The sequence below is a fragment of the Ovis canadensis genome, chromosome 3 (genome assembly GCF_042477335.2).
Source record: "Ovis canadensis isolate MfBH-ARS-UI-01 breed Bighorn chromosome 3, ARS-UI_OviCan_v2, whole genome shotgun sequence".
NCBI classification, from domain to species: domain Eukaryota; kingdom Metazoa; phylum Chordata; class Mammalia; order Artiodactyla; family Bovidae; genus Ovis; species Ovis canadensis.
The window spans coordinates 184,981,250-185,000,497 of NC_091247.1; the positions used below are offsets into that span (position 1 = coordinate 184,981,250).

General features: G+C 57.0%; 1 protein-coding gene across 1 annotated transcript; it reads left to right on the forward strand.

The window, feature by feature from the left end:
* The first annotated feature begins 344 nt into the window (after positions 1–344).
* Positions 345–18,465, forward strand: MCM5 (minichromosome maintenance complex component 5). Its single transcript, XM_069581087.1, has 17 exons — positions 345–483; positions 731–905; positions 2,236–2,362; positions 2,457–2,585; positions 5,028–5,200; positions 6,033–6,188; positions 7,772–7,938; positions 8,340–8,511; positions 9,502–9,613; positions 10,687–10,830; positions 11,142–11,207; positions 11,429–11,605; positions 12,241–12,353; positions 14,033–14,161; positions 15,130–15,272; positions 17,141–17,268; positions 18,203–18,465. Exons 2-17 carry the CDS (start codon positions 739–741, stop codon positions 18,302–18,304), a joined length of 2,205 nt encoding a protein of 734 aa, XP_069437188.1. The 5' UTR covers positions 345–483; positions 731–738; the 3' UTR covers positions 18,305–18,465.
* The last annotated feature ends 783 nt before the right edge of the window (positions 18,466–19,248 follow it).

Sequence of the window (19,248 nt, forward strand, 5' to 3'; positions counted from 1 at the left end):
AGCGCCCCCTCCAGACGCTAGGGGACAGCAGGCTCACACCCGGCAAGTGACCACACCCGGAGAAGCAAGTACTTCTCAGAGACCTATAGCTTCTTCCGCCTGTAGTCGGAAAGGGGTCATTTCCTCCTGAAAAAGGCTTAAGACGAGTACACAGCAAAGTCCTCCCCTTCGCCATCTTTGCGCCCAGCCCCGCCGTTTCCTCCCGGTCAGTTTCGCGCCAAATTGTCCCGCAAGCAAAATGGAGCCCGGAAGGAGGGTATCCCGACGTCCTGCGCCCTGCAGCCAATCCCCTTCAGCAATTTCTTTGGAGGCGGGACCTGTAGGCACAGAGCGGTCCAATCGCTGGCCTCGGGGTCTCGGCGAACCAATGAGGGCGCAGCGGCCGCGGCGTCCAAACGCTACATCAGATTTTTCCCGCGAAACGCGGCGGCGGACAGTGGGGGTTCTTGTGTCTGCTGTTCCGGGGAGCGCGGGAAAGCGGAGGTGAGGCTGGCGGAGCTGGGGAGTGGGCCCCTCGGAGCCAGCCACCCCGGGGGACGGCCGGCGTCTGCATTTGGGGCGCAGTAGGGCTGGGCAGGGGTGTCTCATGGGAGAGCTGGGGTCGAGGTCTGGGAGGCGGAACCGGGCTCACGTCTGCCTCGCACTCGGAGCCGAGCACCTGCGTGTCGGAGGGGACGCCGCACGCCCCCATCTGCCCTTCAGTCTGCTCCATCTCCTTGTTCCGCGTCAGGTGCAGTCATGTCGGGCTTCGACGACCCCGGCATTTTCTACAGTGACAGCTTCGGGGGCGACAACGCGGCCGATGAGGGGCAGGCCCGCAAATCGCAGCTGCAGAGGCGCTTCAAGGAGTTCCTGCGGCAGTACCGGGTGGGCACCGACCGCACTGGCTTCACTTTCAAGTACAGGTGCGTGCCGGAGCGGGACAAGAGGGGAGATGCGGTCCCAGCGGTGCTAAGTTCCACTCGAAGGGGCCCCGCACCCTCATGGCGTTTGGTTTTGTACATTTCATATCTTAAGTTAACTTTTGAGTGAGTCACCTGGGCCCTTTGGTTCTTTTCCCAGGATTTGCTTCTATTCATCTGTTTCTTATAGTCCTTCTATGTTATGCCTGCAATACTTTGTAAAGCGAGTTATCTTCAGTTCTCTGGAGATGGTAGTTATGCTTTACCTTACTTGCTCACTCATTCGTTCTTTCCAGTCAGTCACCTTCTATTGACTGAGCAGCTGCTGCATGCCAGCCGCTGTTCTAGGTCGTGGGCTGCAGCACTGAATGAGCTGGGCAAAGCCCTTGCTCCTAGTAATTATACAATGGTGACATCCCACCAAATCCTTGTAGGCCCTTAAATGCAGACAGCATGAATTTACAGGTCCACACTTGGGCCTGATGCATTATTAGCTCAGTGACTTCCAAGTGACAGTCTCTCTGAGCCTCAGTTTCTTCATCAGTAAAATGGGCATAGCCACTCCTGCTTCGATTTATTCATGCACCAGCTGACACTGACCATCTGTGTGCCAAACTCTAGGGTCCAAAGATGAAAAGATTCATACTACTTGCCCTCGAAGAGCTTTTGAATCAGTGGGACTGAAGCGTAGGCATGCCCAAGTAAATTACAAGGTGATGATTGCCTCAAAGAGGGAGTGTACAAGAGGAGTTAGGGGAGGCTTCAGGTGATCTAGAGCTGAGAGAAGAGTATCTGGTGTGGAAGGCATTTCTGATAGCAGGAGGTGCCCGCATGGGCAGTATGGGGTGGCCTGTTACAACAAGGGGCTCTCAGAGCCAGACTGGCTGTTGTAGATGGCTCTGAACATAAGGTAGAAAGGGATGAGCCTGAGGAGGTCAGTGGCCCCCAAAAGTGTTTTTGGGATAATAGTCTCACGGGATGCTCTGTAAAAAGAGTCTGGTGGTTGATAAGACAGGCATGGTCTCTGCTGCCTTCGATTGCCAGGTTTCAGCTGTGTGCCTTGTTAATATCTGAGAGAGGGTTAAAGGCTCCAGGGAGTCCAGTGAAAGGACTGGTTTGTCTTTGATGACTTGGATTGCTTCCATGGAGCTTGCTTTGGAAGATGCTTCTGTAGGGGCATGGGGGATGGTTTACTGGGTTATAGTAGATCCACCTGGCGCTTGAAGTGTTTGGGAAGCTGGTGGCCGGGCAGTGGTATGGGCAGACTCGGTGTGGGTGCGCCTCTGCCAGTATTGCCTCCTCTTCCCCGTGCCCATCCTTGCACCTACTCCAGGGATGAACTCAAGCGGCATTATAACCTGGGGGAGTACTGGATCGAGGTGGAGATGGAGGACCTGGCCAGCTTCGATGAGGAGCTGGCTGACTACTTGTACAAGCAGCCAGCCGAACACTTGCAGCTGGTAAGTGGGACCCCTGCCCTGGGACCCTTGCCCCGGAACCCCCAGGGCTGGCCCTGCTCTGGTCACTCACAGCCTGTCCCCTCCCCATTTCCAGCTGGAGGAAGCTGCCAAGGAGGTGGCTGACGAGGTGACCCGGCCACGGCCTGCTGGTGACGAGGTACTCCAGGACATCCAGGTCATGCTCAAGTCGGACGCCAGCCCGTCTAGCATCCGTAGCCTGAAGGTGGGGCCCCTGGAGGGTGGTGGTGGTGGCTGTGTGCGTGGAGGGGTTTTGGAGAGAGACCTGAGTGCCAGCTGTGCTACCCTGAGCAACTCACTCAACCTTTCTGAGTCTGTTTCTGCCTCTAAAAATTAGCTCCTTGGACACATGCTTGCTGAGCTCCTTCTGTGGGCAGGACATAAGTTGGGTCCTGGAGGAGCAGTACTGAACTCAAGGACAAGCTTCTTTCCCTGGGAGACTGGATAAATGGTTAATGTCACCCACGATAACTGTAGGTGACTGTGAGAGCAATGGGAGAAATTGGGAAGTGATGAGAACGCATAGGGCCCCTCTGGAAAAGATAGAGAAGGCTGCTTTCCAGAGCGGACATCTGAGTGGAGACCTGTGGGTGAGAACGAGCAGCGTGCAAACAGCTGAGAGGGAACACGGGGTGGGGAGAGGAGGGCAGGGCAAAGCTAGTGTAAAGCTTGCAAGGTGAGGGGCCAGGGCGTGTACCAGGCTGAGGGAAGGACGGTCAGTGTGACTGGGGAGTGATGGGGCCACAGGAAAGCTGGGCAGGGCCCGTCTGCCATCCAGCAAACACTTTTTGAGTGGCTACCTCACACTGGATGCTGGGTTCAACTCTCACTGTAGACAGACAGTACCTGGTTCGGTGGAGCTTATAGTGAGAGAAACAGACAGGGAGCACTGAGCTGATTTCAGGTCCCAGGACATGAGCCATGAGGATCAACGTGAGGGGCCAGGTGGCGGTTGGAGGAGGCCTCTCTGAAGAGGTGGTGCTGGGACGAGTCTGAGGGATGATGACCCTGTGACAGCTCAAGGGAGGAGTGTTCCGGGCTCAAGGAGAAGCAGGTGCAAAGGCACTGGGGTGGGGACAGCAGCCGTCTCAAGGGACAGACATGGGGCAGATGGCAGCCACTGTGGCTGGGCCCCAGGGAGTGAGGGCAGGGGAGGGGAGGGGAGGGAGCGAGCGGAGAGCCAGGTGGCCAGGGCCTTCGCCGCTGTGGAGAGGAGTTCAGATTGAGAGCTAAGTAGGAGGATGGGCTGATTCTGTCTTTAAAAGCTTCCTCTGGCTGCCAAGTGAAAGGAGAATTTATAAAGCAGGCGGGAGTGGGACCCAGGGGAGTTTCCTGAGGAGGACGTGAGGGTCAAACGTTGGTTCTTCTGTTAGAAGGTGGTGAGAAGCAAATGAACGGATACCCATGCCTGTGTCTGGTGAACTCTGGGCCCAGGTTGTGCCACCGAAAGGCCACGCACTGGCCTTTGCTGGAGCCCTCGTGCCCTGCTGCGCAGTTCAGGTCCCCTCAGACCTTCCTTGGTTGGCACAGTGGCATGCCTTGTTACAGGAGCAGGGCCGGGCTGCGGGCTCTCGAAGCTGCGCTGTGTGCCAGCTTTGTCTCTATGCTGCACCAGGCTGAGGGGCGAGGGGGGAGGCGCAGGCGGGCTGGCACTTGAAATGAAGCCGAGCATCATGTGTCTGCCTGTTCATGGAGGCGGATTTGGGCCTGTTTGTGGGGCAGCTATTCCCTCAGAAAAGCAAACCTCAGCCCCACTTGAACAGATTTCCTCTTCTCAGCCCCATTGGAAAACCCAGTGACTGGCCTGCTCGGGTGGGCGTTCTGTTAGAGGAGGAGCCCTCTCTAGAAGGATCGCTTGTCAGGGTGGCCTCGGGCCTGAGGCAGCCCCAGTCCTTTCCAATCCTGGGGGCTCAGATCCCTGCACTCTGTAGGGTGTTTTCCAGAAAGCAAGCTCTGACGTGGGTGTCAGCAGTTCTGGGGTCCGCTGGGCACATGTGCCCCTGGTCTCAGTCACCAGAGAGGGCCAGCCTCTTTCCTGCTCCCCTCTCCACCCCACTGGCTTCAGAGGGGGCATCACCTCAAACCCGTAGCCTACCTGCCTGTCTCAGAACACCTGCTGGAAATAGGAAGAAAAGATGATGATAAAAGGAACTTTTCTTGTTTTATTTTGCTTTTTATTATAAAAATATCACACACACAAAAGTAGTGAGGGAGCATCCCTGATGGCCCAGTGACTAAGATTCTGCTTCCAATGCAGGGGACCGGGCTTCAATCCCTGATCAGGAAACTAGATCCCACATGCTGCAACTAATATTTATATATATATACACACATACATACATATACATATGTATATATACACTAAGTGCCACAATTAAGACCAGGCACTACCAAATAAGTAAATATATATATTTTAAAAACTAGCGAGAATAGTGTAATGACCCCATCTGCCTCCATCTGGGTTTAACGGCTGTTAATATTTTGCCTTTTCTCCTTTTTTCTGCTGAAGGATTTTAGAGTAAATCACAGACATGTACTTTATGCCTAAATATTTCAGCAGACATTAGAATAGAAGAGATTCTTGATATGTGATCTTGAGCGTCCCTGGCTCCCCTCACCCAGCCCCCTCCCTGCGGCTCTGTTGCAGTCGGACACAATGTCCCACCTGGTGAAGATCCCGGGCATCGTGATCGCGGCCTCGGGAGTCCGCGCCAAGGCCACCCGCATTTCCATCCAGTGTCGCAGCTGCCACAGCACGCTTACCAACATTGCCATGCGCCCCGGCCTGGAGGGCTACGCCCTGCCCCGGAAGTGCAACACGTAAGTGGGCTTCACGGGCCCTGTGGCACCCTGGGGGGTGACGGGGAGATGTGTGAGCAGAGGTGTGAAGGATGAGGAGGAAGCGCTGCAGCCAGGAGGGGCTGGGGCCGCGGCGTGCCCGTCCTGGGTCCTGGGTTTGAGAACAGGGTGGTGTCCCCCTGCCCCTCTGCGGTGGTGAGTTCTGTCCCTCCAAGGAACCCAGGCAGCCTGTACAGGGGGCCGGGGTGGGGAGTCCACCTGGAGTCTTCAAACCCTGGCTCACTGGGGCAGGTCTGGAGCGGAGGCCCAGGAACATGCCAGGCTCCTTGGTTTACATGTGGCCTATGGCTGTGTTGCCTGTGGCCTCGTGGCCCACAGACGGAAAATATGTGTCTCTGGCTTCTTTCAGAACATGATTGCTAACCCTGATCTTCAGGGCCCTCACCCTTTTCTGGCTTCTGGTTCCCCTCTGCTTCCTAATCTCAGGCTTAGCCACACTTCTCTTTTCTACACTTAATTCCTCTTTGATCTGGGTTTTTGAGTACCCTGAGTGCAGAGGACATGCAGATGTGTGTTTCCACTGAACCCCAGCCTCCAGTCTGGCTACCTGCCAGACACCCCCATGTGGCTGTCTAACACTGGTTAATGGGAGCCAGATTCCAAGCAGGCCTCCCCAACCCTAACCCCGTGTGTTCCCCCGCCGAGCCGTCCTCCTCTAGTGCCTTCCCCGAGCTTGTCCTGGAGATCCCGAACTTGGCACTGGCCAGGCTTGTCGCTGACTTGTTTGATGGGTTCCCTGGGCTTGGGGCCCTGGGGGTAGCTCTGGTGACCCTTTTCTCCTCTCTCCTTACAGGGATCAGGCTGGGCGCCCCAAGTGTCCACTAGACCCGTACTTCATCATGCCGGACAAATGCAAGTGCGTGGACTTCCAGACCCTGAAGCTGCAGGAGCTGCCGGACGCCGTGCCGCACGGGGAGATGCCCCGGCATATGCAGCTCTACTGTGACCGGTGAGCGGGCCCCTGGCTGTGCCCCCCACACCAGGTCAGGGCTGTGCGCAGGCTGGCTGGCCATGCCTCCCACCCCTCGGTCAGGGGCCATATGTGGACCCCGAGTGCACTGGGGAGCAGGGAATAGGGCTGGTTACGGAAACTTGCTCTGTGCCTGGTGCTTCCTCCAGGCTTTTCCTCCCCTCGTCTCCCAGTACTCTGCAGGAGCAGGTCAGTCTCACTTGGGACCAGCTCCCTGGGTGGAGGGGTCTGGCTGCTGCTGCCTGCATTCTTCCTGCAGAGTCTCCCTGGCGCTCTTAGAACCGGGAGGCCTGAGGTGGCACAGCTGGATGGGGAGGATCCTCTTCCCAGGCTGACGCCCGCCCCGGGCTTTCTGTTAAGACTCTTCTTGGATGTTGCTGGGTAATCGGAAAGTGGGGAGAGGGTGCTAGGCTGGCCCGGTCCCCTTCCAGGGACCTGGGAGGATGGCGTGGAGATATGGACAGGGCTTCTTCACCTGGGCTCACGCACCCTGATGCCTCAAGCAGGTAGTCTGTGCAGTCGCTTTTCGGACGAGGGGATCCACAGATTGTTAGCTCCCTCAGCGACAGTGGAAGGTGTAGATAGAGGTCAGACTGCTGAGCAGGTGACATGAGCTCACTGAACCTCAGTCTCCTCACCAGGAAAATGGGGACAGTGACGGGCCTTAATCTCTCATCACTGATGGGAGATTTAAAGTAGAAAATGCAAATGAAGTGTTTATCACAGTTCCTTCATACAAATTAAGTATTTGGTGTTAGATTATTTGTGCAGTCTGGGGTTAGATTTAAGGCTGAAGAAGTGGGATCTGGGAAGAGGGGAGCCCCGGAATGTTAGCAGTGGCAGTGAGGGCCCTTTAGGGATGGGAGTCTGTTTTGCCTAACGCCCTTCTGGTCTGGCACCTCACTTGATCCCACAGTAACCCAGCAGGGCAGATCACTTTATCAAAGCCCTCCAGGGTCAGAGAGGTGCGGTGACTTTGAGGTCACACGGCTCGTAAGTGGCAGAGTACGAATACATGCCCCAGCGTCCCGTCCATGCTGCACTGGAGCATGGTTCTGGCCGGAGGGGCTTGGAGACTTCCTTGTTGCAGCTATTTTTTTTAAAGTGGAGATTAAAATCCAGGTGCAAAGTGACTTGCCTGAGCTTCGTGGAGCTGTGAAGAGGCAAAAATGGGGAGTGGCCCTTACAGGGAGGCTGGGAGGGCCTCAGGAGGAAGGCTTCCCCTGAGATGGCTGAGAGGAGCCTTGCAGTGCTTCTGACAGCAGGCCAGGTGGGGATGGGGACCCTGAGGAGCTGGGCGTGGGCCTTCTGACCTACCCAGTCAGGCCGCTGCTACGACCAAGGGTTGTCGACCTCCCAGCAGCTGTGCCGGCCAAACGTGGGCTGGGTTGTGGTGAGAGGGCGAGAGCCCTGGGGCAGGGCGGCGCTAGAGCCAGATGAGCCTCCTGTAGAGATGCTGAGGTGAACGGTGAACGGTGAGTGTGAGGGATGGTGGGAGCCAGGGGCTCTTGCCCCCACCAGACTCTCACCTTCTTCCTCCTTCCTCCCCACCCTCCTCTTAGGTACCTGTGTGACAAGGTCGTCCCTGGGAACAGGGTCACCATCATGGGCATCTACTCCATCAAGAAGTTTGGCCTGACCTCCAACAGGGGCCGCGACAGAGTGGGCGTGGGCATCCGGAGCGCCTACATCCGGGTCCTGGGCATCCAGGTGGACACAGATGGCTCTGGTGAGTGGGCTTTGGGCTGACTCCTCTTGTCCCTCCCCGGGCCTCCTCCTGGTCCCCCTGTCTATACCCCCGCCCCTACACTCTGCTCTGCATGGCAGCCAGGGAGAGCAGTGCTTTCATAACCAAAGGTACCTGTCACTGCCCTCAGCAAGATAGAAGACATCCCGGTGGTCCCTGAGGGCCCCCCTGATCTGGCCCCTAACTCCTCACCCCCCGCTTCCAGGTCCTCCCCTTGCTCACTGGAGCCTGCAGCACACAGGCCCAGTCCTCAGGCGAGAGGTGGGGTCTGTCTGTGCTCAGACTGATGCTCATGCTGCCCGGCCCTGGGGGCCTTGCCCGTTGGGAGGCCCTGGGCTGGGAGGGTGGGCCCTCATGCACCCACGCCCCCTCTGCCCACCCAGGCCGCACCTTTGCTGGCGCCATGACCCCGCAGGAGGAGGAGGAGTTCCGGCGGCTGGCCGCCCTCCCCAATGTCTACGAGCTCATCTCCAAGAGCATTGCTCCCTCCATCTTCGGGGGCACCGACATGAAGAAGGCCATCGCCTGCCTGCTCTTCGGGGGCTCCCGAAAGAGGTGGGGGTCCAAGCCTTCCCAGGTCCAGGGAGTGGATGGGTGACTTGCCCACAGCAGGGCAGCTGCCGGATGGGCAGGACAGGAATACTCTTTCCATCTGCCTGGGACCCTCAGTCCCACCTCCTACTCTCAGGCACCCTTCTCACCTCCCAGGGTTGCTGTCAGCTGGCAGGGGGCCAATCCATGCCCTCCCTGCAGAGCAGTCCCTCCGATCCTGGGTAGGTGGGGCAACTTGGGGAACCTGGCAGATGGAGTGGAGAGAGCTCTGGGCATGGAGTCTGGAGACTGGGGATTAAATCTCTGACAACTACTTACTTACTGTGCAGTTTTAGGCAAGAGACACCACCCCTTTGTACCCAGATGTCCATATGAATATGACAGATGGAAGCCTAACACTCAGGGGACCTCATGTGTCCTTTTGAGAGTCTGAAACAGTAGAGATATAAAGAGTGATAATGTTACTGGCATCTTCCAGTTACTGAGTTTTACCATATGCCAGACAGTCTTCTGAATGTTTTTATCTGTTTGCAGCCCAGTCCCCAAGTTAGCCCTATGAGAAAGCTATGGTTGAGCCCATTTCATAGATGAGGAAACTGAGGCATAGAGCATTAAAGAGACTGCTGACAGGCACATATCCTGGCCTGGAGCCTGCCCTCGTGGTGTCTGCTCCACGGTACCGCCAGTGGCGCGCTGGTGGCTCCCATCTCTCCAGCTGGGGCACGTGTTTATCAGATGCTGTCTGTGTGTGCCTGAGCCCAGCTCTTGGTGTCATTTCCTTTGACCCTCCCCTTTCTGGGTGGCAGGTCACCATAGAGGAGACTAGGAGATATAGCTGGCTAGGAGTGTGGCTCTCAGGCCAGAGCCCCTGCCTCCCACCTACTCCAGGGCTCATGACGTGGTGGGGCGGGAGTGATAGCCAGACTGCTGTGACCAACCAGCCCTCGCTGGATTCTCCTGTTGCTCACCTGGCCTTCCTACCCGTCTCCCCAGGCTCCCAGATGGCCTCACTCGCCGAGGAGACATCAACCTGTTGATGCTGGGGGACCCGGGGACGGCCAAGTCCCAGCTGTTGAAGTTCGTGGAGAAGTGCTCACCCATTGGGGTGAGTGTCCCGAATGACCTCTGCCTGCCCTGGCTTCCCCACAGGGATGAAGCTACAGGAGGGGCCACGGGGGAGAAAGTCAGCCGGGTCCCCTGTGTGGTGATCAGCACATCTGGGGGATTGGAGTGGGGTGAGGATGGCTGCGTGGTCTTATGCAGGGAAGCGTGGCCTCTGGGTAGACGCGGGGTGGGCCAGGTGTCCTCTGCCAGTGCCGCCCGGCGGAGACACGTGGACTCCAGCTGTGAGCCTCGGGGAGTGTACATTTCCTAGTAGCCTCTTAGAAAAGCAAAAGAAAGTGGTGATGGGGTTCCCAGATGGCTCAGTGGTAAGAATCGCCCTGCTGATGCAGGAGACACAGGTTCTATTCCTGGGTCAGAGAGATCCCCTGGAGAAGGAAATGGCAAACCACTCCAGTACTGACTGGGAAATTCCATGCACAGAGGACCCTGGTGGGCTACAGTCTGTGGGCTTGCAAAAGAGTCAGACATGACTGAGTACACAAGTACACAATCTTAATTCTGCTTAATCTAAGCGGTGTAAAATGTTATTATTTCAGTGTGTGGTTTAACATAAGAGAACCTGAAGAAGATACCTTGTACTCTTTTTAGCACTAACTTTGAAATTCTTGTGTATTTCATACACTTAAGCACACCTTGCTTAGGACTTGCCACAGTTCAGAGGCTCCTTGGCAGCATGTGGTTCTCAGGTCTCTACAAAGATGATGGTACTCAGGGTGGGGTAGTCTTTTCGGAGAGTCCGGAGCCCACCTTACTGGGAGGGTGTCACTTCTCTCGGCCTCAGTTTACTGCTCGGTGAGCCCAGCTCCTGGGGGCTGGTTCGTGAGACAGTCGGGCTCAGGTGAGTGATGGATGTGACCAGCCCTGGGGAGAACCTCCAGGCCGGGTGGGGCTGGTGGCCCCCCATCAGAGGAGGAACGCTGAGACTTTCTGTGCTCTGCACCCCGCTGTGATGTGTGACCCTGTGCGAGCTCCAGCTCTGGGGGCCCCTTGACTCACTGGGGTCAGAGCCTGGGGGCTGTGTTGGGCCCTGACCCTCCCATTGCCCTCCCCCAGGTGTACACGTCTGGGAAAGGCAGCAGCGCGGCCGGCCTGACAGCCTCGGTGATAAGGGACCCCTCGTCCCGGAACTTCATCATGGAGGGCGGGGCCATGGTCCTGGCCGACGGAGGGGTTGTCTGTATTGATGAGTTTGACAAGGTGAGCCTGGCAGGGTGAGGGGGTGGCTCAGTTCTGGTGGCGCCTGGTGGCCGTGGGCTGGGGGTGTGAATGCAGAAACCCCTCTGTTGATGTAGAGACCTCCCATCACTATAGGGACGTAACTAAACCTCTCCGAGCCTAGAGAGTGGGGAGATGAGAGCCAAGCCCGCACGTTATGCCCATGACTAGAGGTGACCTGGTTCCTGCCATTGGCTGGCACTTAGGAACAGTAGCTCCTGTAAGGTGTCCTGGTCCCGCTGCACCCCAGCCCCCTCGCCTGGGGCTGGTGGACATTCTTCTCTTCCATGCAGATGCGAGAGGACGACCGTGTGGCAATCCACGAGGCCATGGAGCAGCAGACCATCTCTATCGCCAAGGTGAGCGCCCTCCCCGGGGCCCCAGCCACAGGGCGGCCTGGCCCGGCCACGCCCGGGGTGCTGCGAGGGCTGGGCCCTGGCCCCACCCTCAGGCTGTCCCGAGCGCCCGGCCTCTGTTGACTGCAGCAGTGGTCCTGGAGTCGTGTGTGTGTGTGACCTGAGAAGGCTGTGAGCCCGAGTTCTCATTTCTGTCCTCTGCTGCCCCCACACTCCCTTCTCAGGCTGGCATCACCACCACCCTCAACTCCCGCTGCTCCGTCCTGGCTGCTGCGAACTCGGTGTTTGGCCGCTGGGATGAGACCAAGGGGGAGGACAACATCGACTTCATGCCCACCATCCTGTCCCGCTTTGACATGATCTTCATCGTCAAGGATGAGCACAATGAGGAGAGGGATGTGGTACGTAGGGCACCGGGCTCCTCCCAGGCCTGCAGGTCTCGGGCAGGGGAAGGGTGGGCAGACTAGGGGCTTCAAGGGTCCAGAGTCCTGGCTACCAGATCAGCCTGTCAGTGGGCCCCCAAGGAGGTGGGTTGCAGACTCCAGAAACACTACACTGGGGGTCGCTGGTCCTGCCTCTCCTGTGAACCACGTGCGATTTGATTTGGGGTCTCTCATTCCCTGGGTGTTGGTCCTTTGTATGTGGAATGAGGGGGTTGACCTTTGATTGCAAGTATTAGAACCCCAGTTCCTTTTAGTCTTTCTGGAGGAACTCAAGGGCTTGTGTTACAGGCAAGCCTGGAGATGCAAGGCCCAGCTGGGTCTGGTCTCAGGGTTGTCTGCCTCTTTCTCACTTGGCTCCGCCTCCCTGGGTGGAGGTTTGTTCTCAGGCAGCCTCGCCCCACCCTGGGGCGGCAGGGAGGTCCCTGGCAGCTCTGGATGTTGTCTTACCAGCTAACAGCCCCCAAGGAGAGAAGGGCCACCTCCTCTCCACTGGTTCTAGCCCTGGGAGCTCTCCCTCTCCGCCTGCTCAGCTCTGTGTTGGGACCTGGCTCAGGAAGGCATGGCGCTGACCCTGGGTCCCCTCTGCCTCCCAGATGCTGGCTAAACACGTCATCACGCTGCACGTGAGCGCACTGACACAGGCCCAGGCCGTGGAGGGCGAGATTGACCTGGCCAAGCTGAAGAAGTTCATCGCCTACTGCCGCACGTGAGTCGTGGACGCTGGCCCCCGGGGTGGGGTTGCCAGTCTTCCCTGGTCGGGGAGAGCCCTTTCAGGATACCTGAGATGAGCCCTTAGGGTTTAGCTCTTCCTCCTCCTCCTACAGTCACCCAGTCCGTGGCTCTTGGCCTCAGCTTCCCCGTTTCTAAAATGAGGGTGGAGGGTTTAGGTGGTCTTCAAGGCGCACTTGACTCTGATGTGTGGGGAGGCACTGTGGACATGGTCTTTGGTAACGCCTGCCCCCACTATGTGGCCTTAGGCAGATCAGTTGACCTCTGAGCCTCGCTTTCCCAGGGTGCTTGTGCCCTCAGGTTTTTCTAAGAATCACACAAGATGATTCGTGAGCGCTTGGCGAGGCCCTGCGCCAAATAAACACTCAGTGAACAGCAGCTGCAGCCTTAAATATTGTTCTCACAGACTACCAGTGGTGGTAGTCATACATATAGTGATTATTCTGTGCCAGGTGTTATTCTGAGCATTTTTTTAATTTTTAAAATTTGGGTAGCTCTGCACAGCTTGCCGGATCTCAGTTCCTTGACCAGGGATTGAATCTGGGCCCTAGCAGTGAAAGCGCCGAATCCTAACCACTAGACCACCAGGAAACTGATTATTGTATATACATAAGTGAACTTTATCCCTCTCCCCAAACCTGTGAGGTTGGCATATTGTTATCCCATTTTACAGATGGGGAAGCTGAGGCAAAGAAAGGTTAAGTAACTTGTCCAAGTTTGCAGGCAGGAGCTAGTAGAGCCAGGATTTGAACCCAGGTGCCTGGCTCCACAGGCTGTGCTTTTCGCTGCTGTACTAAGGTTCTGGACACGCACCTCCTCTGTCTCTTATTGGAGCTAAAAACTGGGTGGAGGGATCTTCGAGTGCCTTTCTGATGGGAGGTGAAGTACTGCATTTGGGTGGATGCCTCCTCACCACTTTTGTCCCAGTGACCCAGTGCCCAGTGTACCGGGGTCTTTGTCATGGTTCTGAGCTCTTCACGGCCCCACCCTTGGAGGCTTGGGCAGTTGTGTGTGAGTCTGAGAGCCCTGAATTTTTGTTCTCCCTTGATGCCAGGTCCCAGGGGGCCTTGGGGAGTTTCCTCCCTCCCTCTGGGCTCGGTCACTCAGTCATGTCTAACTCTGAGACCCCACGGACAGTAGCTCTCCAGGCTCCTCTGTCCATGGGAATCTCCTGGCAAGAATACTGGATTGGGCTGCCGTGCCCTCCTCCAGGGGCTCTTCCCCACCCAGGGATCGAGCCCAGGTCTCCTGCACTGCAGGCGGATGCTTTACTGCTGAGCCACCAGGGAAGCCCTGAAGTAGGTGACCTGAGGTCCCCTAAACCAGCAACTGTCAGTTGGCTTGGGGCGGGCCTTTGGGGTGGAGGGGATAGAGTGCAGGTGCATCTGACCAAATGTCTCCCGCTGCCACCCTTCCCGCCCCTTACCCCCTAGACTGGCATGTTCCCAGCCCCTGGGCAGCAGTCACCAGGAACCTCTCGTGGGTGTCATTGTGCATCTCACCCCTGAATGTGGTGGGGGGAAGCACTGCTGTGAGCCTGCCATCTGGTGGGCCCAGAAACTGTGTCTTCAAGCCAGCAGAGGCCAGCCAGGGTGGGTACCCCAAGATTCCTTCCTGCTCTCATGGCAGCTGCTTTCCCCAACCTCTGTCCTGCAGGAAGTGTGGCCCCCGGCTGTCAGCAGAGGCTGCAGAGAAGCTGAAGAATCGGTATATCATCATGCGGAGCGGGGCCCGTCAGCACGAGAGGGACAGCGACCGGCGCTCCAGTATCCCCATCACCGTCCGGTGAGCGGGCTGGGTGGGCTGATGCACGGCCTAGGCTTACAGGGCTTGGTGTGCCCTGTGGGGCTGGAACCCACTGCTGATCACTGGTGCTGGCCATGGTCAGGCTGCTGGGCAGGTACCACTCCTTTAGGAGTGAAAACAGTGGCCTCCCTACTTATCTGTATCTTTTACTTTGTTTATTGTTGGGAAAACTTGGAACCCTCTCTTCTGAATTCTGTCTAGCTTCCCCCATTTTAGGGAAGCCTGAGGATGAGGGAAGGTCCAGGGATGGGAGTCAGGAGACCGGGTCCTTGCCTCTTGCCCCCCGTGTGATGCCTGAGAGATTGCTTTCCTTTTCTGGGCCTCAGCTGTCTTAGCTGTTAACTCTCTCCACTGTGGTGAGTTTATACAATTGAGTGACTAAGAGCTTAAACCACCTCATCTGAATCCTGTTTCCAGCACTGATTAGATAGAAGTGGGTTTTGCTCTATATAATGGAAGGTCCAAATAAAGTCACTTAAGTAAATTGGGAGTTTATTTCCACCTTAGGTGAAAATGTTTGAGGGCAGGTAGTCTAAGATCGTGTGATGGTTCTTCAGTCATCAGCAGCAATTTGGGCTCCTTCAGGCTCACCCTTATTCTCATTGTCCAATGTGGCTGCTAGAACTCCAGCCATTATCCCTGCATTCCAGGTGACAGGAGAGGGAGGAAAGGAAGTGCCTATTTTTTTAAGGACACTTACTAAAGTTCCCATAAAATGTTTGGACTTAAAACATACTGGCCACATCTTAGTCACACAGACATATCTAGATGCAATGGAGACTGGGAAATGTCTTGTACCTGGGTACCACGTACTGGAATAGAAGTTGGGATTCTGTTGCTAAGAGAGATGGATCATGGGGACAACCAGCAGTCTTCCCTGTGAAGGGGCTGGACAGAAGAGGGACGATGGACTGAGTGCACCCTGGCGTCCCATTGCTCTCACACAGGCAGCTGGAGGCCATCGTGCGCATCGCCGAGGCCCTCAGCAAGATGAAGCTGCAGCCCTTCGCCACAGAGGCAGACGTGGAGGAGGCGCTGAGGCTCTTCCAGGTGTCCACGCTGGATGCTGCCTTGTCTGGCACCCTGTCAGGTGAGCAGATGTGGGGAGACAGGCCGGGTGGTCCCTGGACTCTGGGTGGGGCTCGTGCTGGATGCCTGCTGTGCTGGTTGCTTCTCTGCACTTGCTGAGGTTTCTGTGCTTCCTCCTGCGAAGAAGCCACCCCCCACCCCCGTCCCCACCCCCACCAGCCATTTTCTTCCAAGATGAGAACAGCAGCCTCTTGAGACCCTGGAGCACAATCCTCTTAGGCCCAGTCCGTTATTAAGGCTCACAGTTTTATCATTGGTTAAGAACAGCACTCACCAGCCTTGTTTGTTGAGTTGTAACCGTTTGAGCACTTCCGACACTCTTCCCCCGTTTTACTTACAGCCGCTCCCAGAAGTCAGGTTGGGTGCTTAGTCCTTCCCCTGTTAGAGATGAGAAAACTGAAACCCAGAGAGGCCTTTTCATGGTGCCCAAGGTTGGTTGCCGTTCTCCCAGCTAGAGTGCAGGTCTCTTGACCCCGAGTCCAGTGTGGCTCAGGCTGCCATCAGTCCTGCCGCCTGCTTCAAGCTAGGCCTCTGAGCGGACTTCCCAGAGCGTTGACTTTGTGCCAGGCTCCCCTGGGACGAATGTGTTCCCTCGCCAGCAGACAGGGCTGAGTGTCTGCCGGGCTGTTTCAGGTGCCAGGAGGGCAGGAGCAAGCAGATCTCTTGAGTTCCAGCCTGCAAGGCCCCCTTTCTCCTGGGGAGACACACCAGAGGCAGACATGCTAAACTCAGGGAGCCAAGAGTGCAGAGGGGAGAATTCCAGCAGGTCGGGCGTGTTGGAGAGGGCTGGGGCTGTGTCCCCGTCGGGAGGTCCAGGATGGGCTCTCAGGAGGTGGCAAGAAGCAGGGATGGGCATGAGTGGACACCTGGCTCCCTGGGGTGTGGGAATGGGCCCCTGGGTAGAGGAAGGGCTGAGTGGCAAGACCCCAGGGACAACAGGCTCAAGGGCCAGTGTGGCTGGACCTGGGGAGGTGAGTGGGGGCTGATTGCCTCTGCCCTCCCCTTGGTGATGCCGACTCAATCTCTGCCCTGGAGGGGCTTCCTGTCCCCTGAGATATTTGGTTATGGTGGGGAGGGCTCCCTCGGATGTTTGAGGGCACAGGGTGGGTGTGATTTGGGGCAGGGTAATTAGAGTTGGGCTTTGCAGGCTATGTAAGAGTTTGCCTTGTGAACTCATTTCAACTTTAAGCATTGAAGTCCCTCTCAGCAGCTTCTCCCCTCCCACCTTGCTCCTCTCTGTAGCTGAAACACCAAGGTGTCTGCAGGCCTGGGTCAGCAGAGGAGACCCCATTCCAGCAGTTGTCGGAAATCAGGAGCTGCTTGCCAGGGCTGCTTGGGGTGCCTCACTGATGTGGTCTCCAGGACAGCCTGCATGCTCCTGGGTCACTGCGGGTCCCCTCTAGCTTTCTATCCTGACGTAGCCGCCTCCAGGAAGTCTTCCTGACCTGTCCTCAGCTCAAGGCCCTCCTCACCACCCTCCAGTGGCTGCCCCACTCACCAGAATCAGGAAAACCTGGGCTGTGCCCTCCAGCCTGTGGGACCTGGCTGCCTCTGGCCCCCCCTCTGGCCATGTTCCTGGCCCTACGACTAGGTTTTGAATGAGGTGGGCACGTTTCCCACCTCTGAATCTTTGCACCTGCTGTTCCCTCTGCCTGCAGCATCCTTCTGCTCATGCCTGCCCTGTCCTCGACTCCAGGCCTCTGTCCTTGACTCCAGGCCTCTGTCCGCCGTCATGCTCAGGCCCTGGCTGTCCCCGGGCTCCCTCTCTGTCTTCCTCTCATGTTCTCTCTGGGGCCTGGCTGGCCCTTCCCCGCTGTGGGCAGGCCGAGGTCCCTACCCACCGACCCACCTCCCTCCTCGCGCCCACAGGGGTGGAAGGCTTCACCAGCCAGGAGGACCAGGAGCTGCTGAGCCGCATCGAGAAGCAGCTCAAGCGCCGCTTCGCCATTGGCTCCCAGGTGTCTGAGCACAGCATCATCCAGGACTTCACCAAGCAGGTGGGCCTGCAGGGCCGGGTTCCCACACACCCTGTACCATGTCCTGCACTCAGCAGGCAGGCTTGGGATGGGGTAGGGGCGGCTGTGCCTGGGCCCAGGCCTGTCCCCAGTGCTCTCCACTCACGACTTTCTCTGTCGCATTAAGGGGAAAGGACCGGGGTCTGAGGTTCTGCTGGGACCTCCCAGGCTCCCCCAGCCCTTTGTCTCTCCCTTCCCCTACTTGCCTGCCTTTTGTGGGGTTGGGGGTGCAAAACCAGAGGGTGAGCCTTCCAGCCCACTGGGGACAGAGCTCTTGATCCCATAGATGGTGGAAGGGCCTTCTAGAAGCTATGGGGAACTTGTCACCATCTTTGAAGTCACATGGACAGTCTAGTTTCTGGGTCAGCTCCCTTTCGTGTATGTCATCTCTTCATCCAGTTTATGTGGTAGGTGGTACCCCACTCACTCGAGGGGTGAGTGGACCAAGACCTAGCGGAGTTCGGGGATGTCAGGAGTGGCACAGAATCCGCCTACCAGTGCAGGGATACTCAGGAGGCCTCGGTTCAATCCCTGGGATGGGAGGAGCCCCTGGAGGAGGAAATGGCAACCCGCTCCAGTATTCTTGCTGGGAAGTCCCATGGACAGAGGAGCCTGCTGGGCTCCAGTCCATGGAGTAAGTGACTTAGCCTCTCTGTGCCTTAGTTTCCTCCCCTGTAAAATGTAAAATGAGCACGTACCAGCTGCTCAGGGATGTTGAGGGGTGGAATGAGTGTAAGTATGTGAAGATTTAGAACAAAGCTTGGTGTGTAGTAGGTGCTTAGGACGGGTAAGCCCATTTAGGATGCAGAGTGGTAGGTTGTGAAGGCTGGAGCATTCCCATGAGCAGGGGGTGCCTGGGCTCCCGAACAGTGGGGAGTCTGGGGGTATGCCGCTCACCCTGCCCCGTGTCCCGCAGAAATACCCGGAGCACGCCATCCATAAGGTCCTGCAGCTCATGCTGCGGCGGGGCGAGATCCAGCACCGCATGCAGCGCAAGGTCCTCTACCGCCTCAAGTGAGCCTGCGGCCGCCGCCGCCACCACCAGCCCCCCTCGCGCTCTGGACGGAGGGACCCCGCCGCCCCCTGCCTTGCTGCCTCTGGAGTCTGCCCTGGCTGTAGACCCAGGAAATGTGCTTCTGGAAATGTATAGAAATAATAAAGCCATGGTGTGTTTGTGGATATCTGTGGGCCTCTGCACCGGGTTGCGAGGACAGGCTTTGGAGGCTGGCAGACCTGGGTTTCTGACCTGCCTGTGCCCCTTGGGCTCTGGGCGGGGCACGTGCTATGCACACTGGTGAGAATCAGCAAGACCCAGAGTATAAGCGTGCTTAGGAGAGCCCGAAGCTGCTCCCCAGCAGCTAATGTGTGGTCAGGAGCTATGGTTCTGCATCAGACTGGCCGGATGCACTGAACTATTCCCCACCTCGGTTTCTTCATCTGTACGTGGCGGTGAGTTCCTAGGGATGTGTTTAGGAGGAGAGACCTGCTGGCAGTGAACGTCCAGAAGGAACCAGGCAGTGTGCTGAGATTGATCCAGGCATTTGCATCCAGGCACCTGGATTCCCACCTGGCCTTAGAACAAAGTAGGTGAGAGAGGGGTACTGGGATTCAGTAGGCTGGCTCTCTCCCGGTGGGCCACCGCAAACTGTGTGACCCTGAGTGGGATGCCTGACTTCTGTGGGCCTCAGACTCTTTTAAGCAATTGAAATTGTATTTTTGTCTTGTGAATTTTGGCTGTGCTGGGTCTTTGTTGCAGTATGCGTGCTTAGTTGCCCTGTGGCATGTGGGGGATTGAACCTGTGTTCCCTGTATTGCAAGGTGGACTCTTAACCCCACCAGGGATGTGTGTGTGGTTTTTTTTTTTTTTTACGTTTCATTTTCTTGGTCTAGTTGGCATCCACCACACGTAACTAGATGCTTTGTTTTCTTGTCATGAGAAATTTAAAGATCTTTCTTCTTGGC

Excerpts from the sequence above, each read along its gene's own strand:
- MCM5 (XM_069581087.1), top strand. The coding sequence starts at position 739 with ATGTCGGGCTTCGACGACCCCGGCATTTTCTACAGTGACAGCTTCGGG. Across the intron at positions 5,201-6,032 it reads CTGCCCCGGAAGTGCAACAC|GGATCAGGCTGGGCGCCCCA; the intron begins GTAAGTGGGCTT and ends CTCTCCTTACAG. Across the intron at positions 10,831-11,141 it reads GTATTGATGAGTTTGACAAG|ATGCGAGAGGACGACCGTGT; the intron begins GTGAGCCTGGCA and ends TCTTCCATGCAG.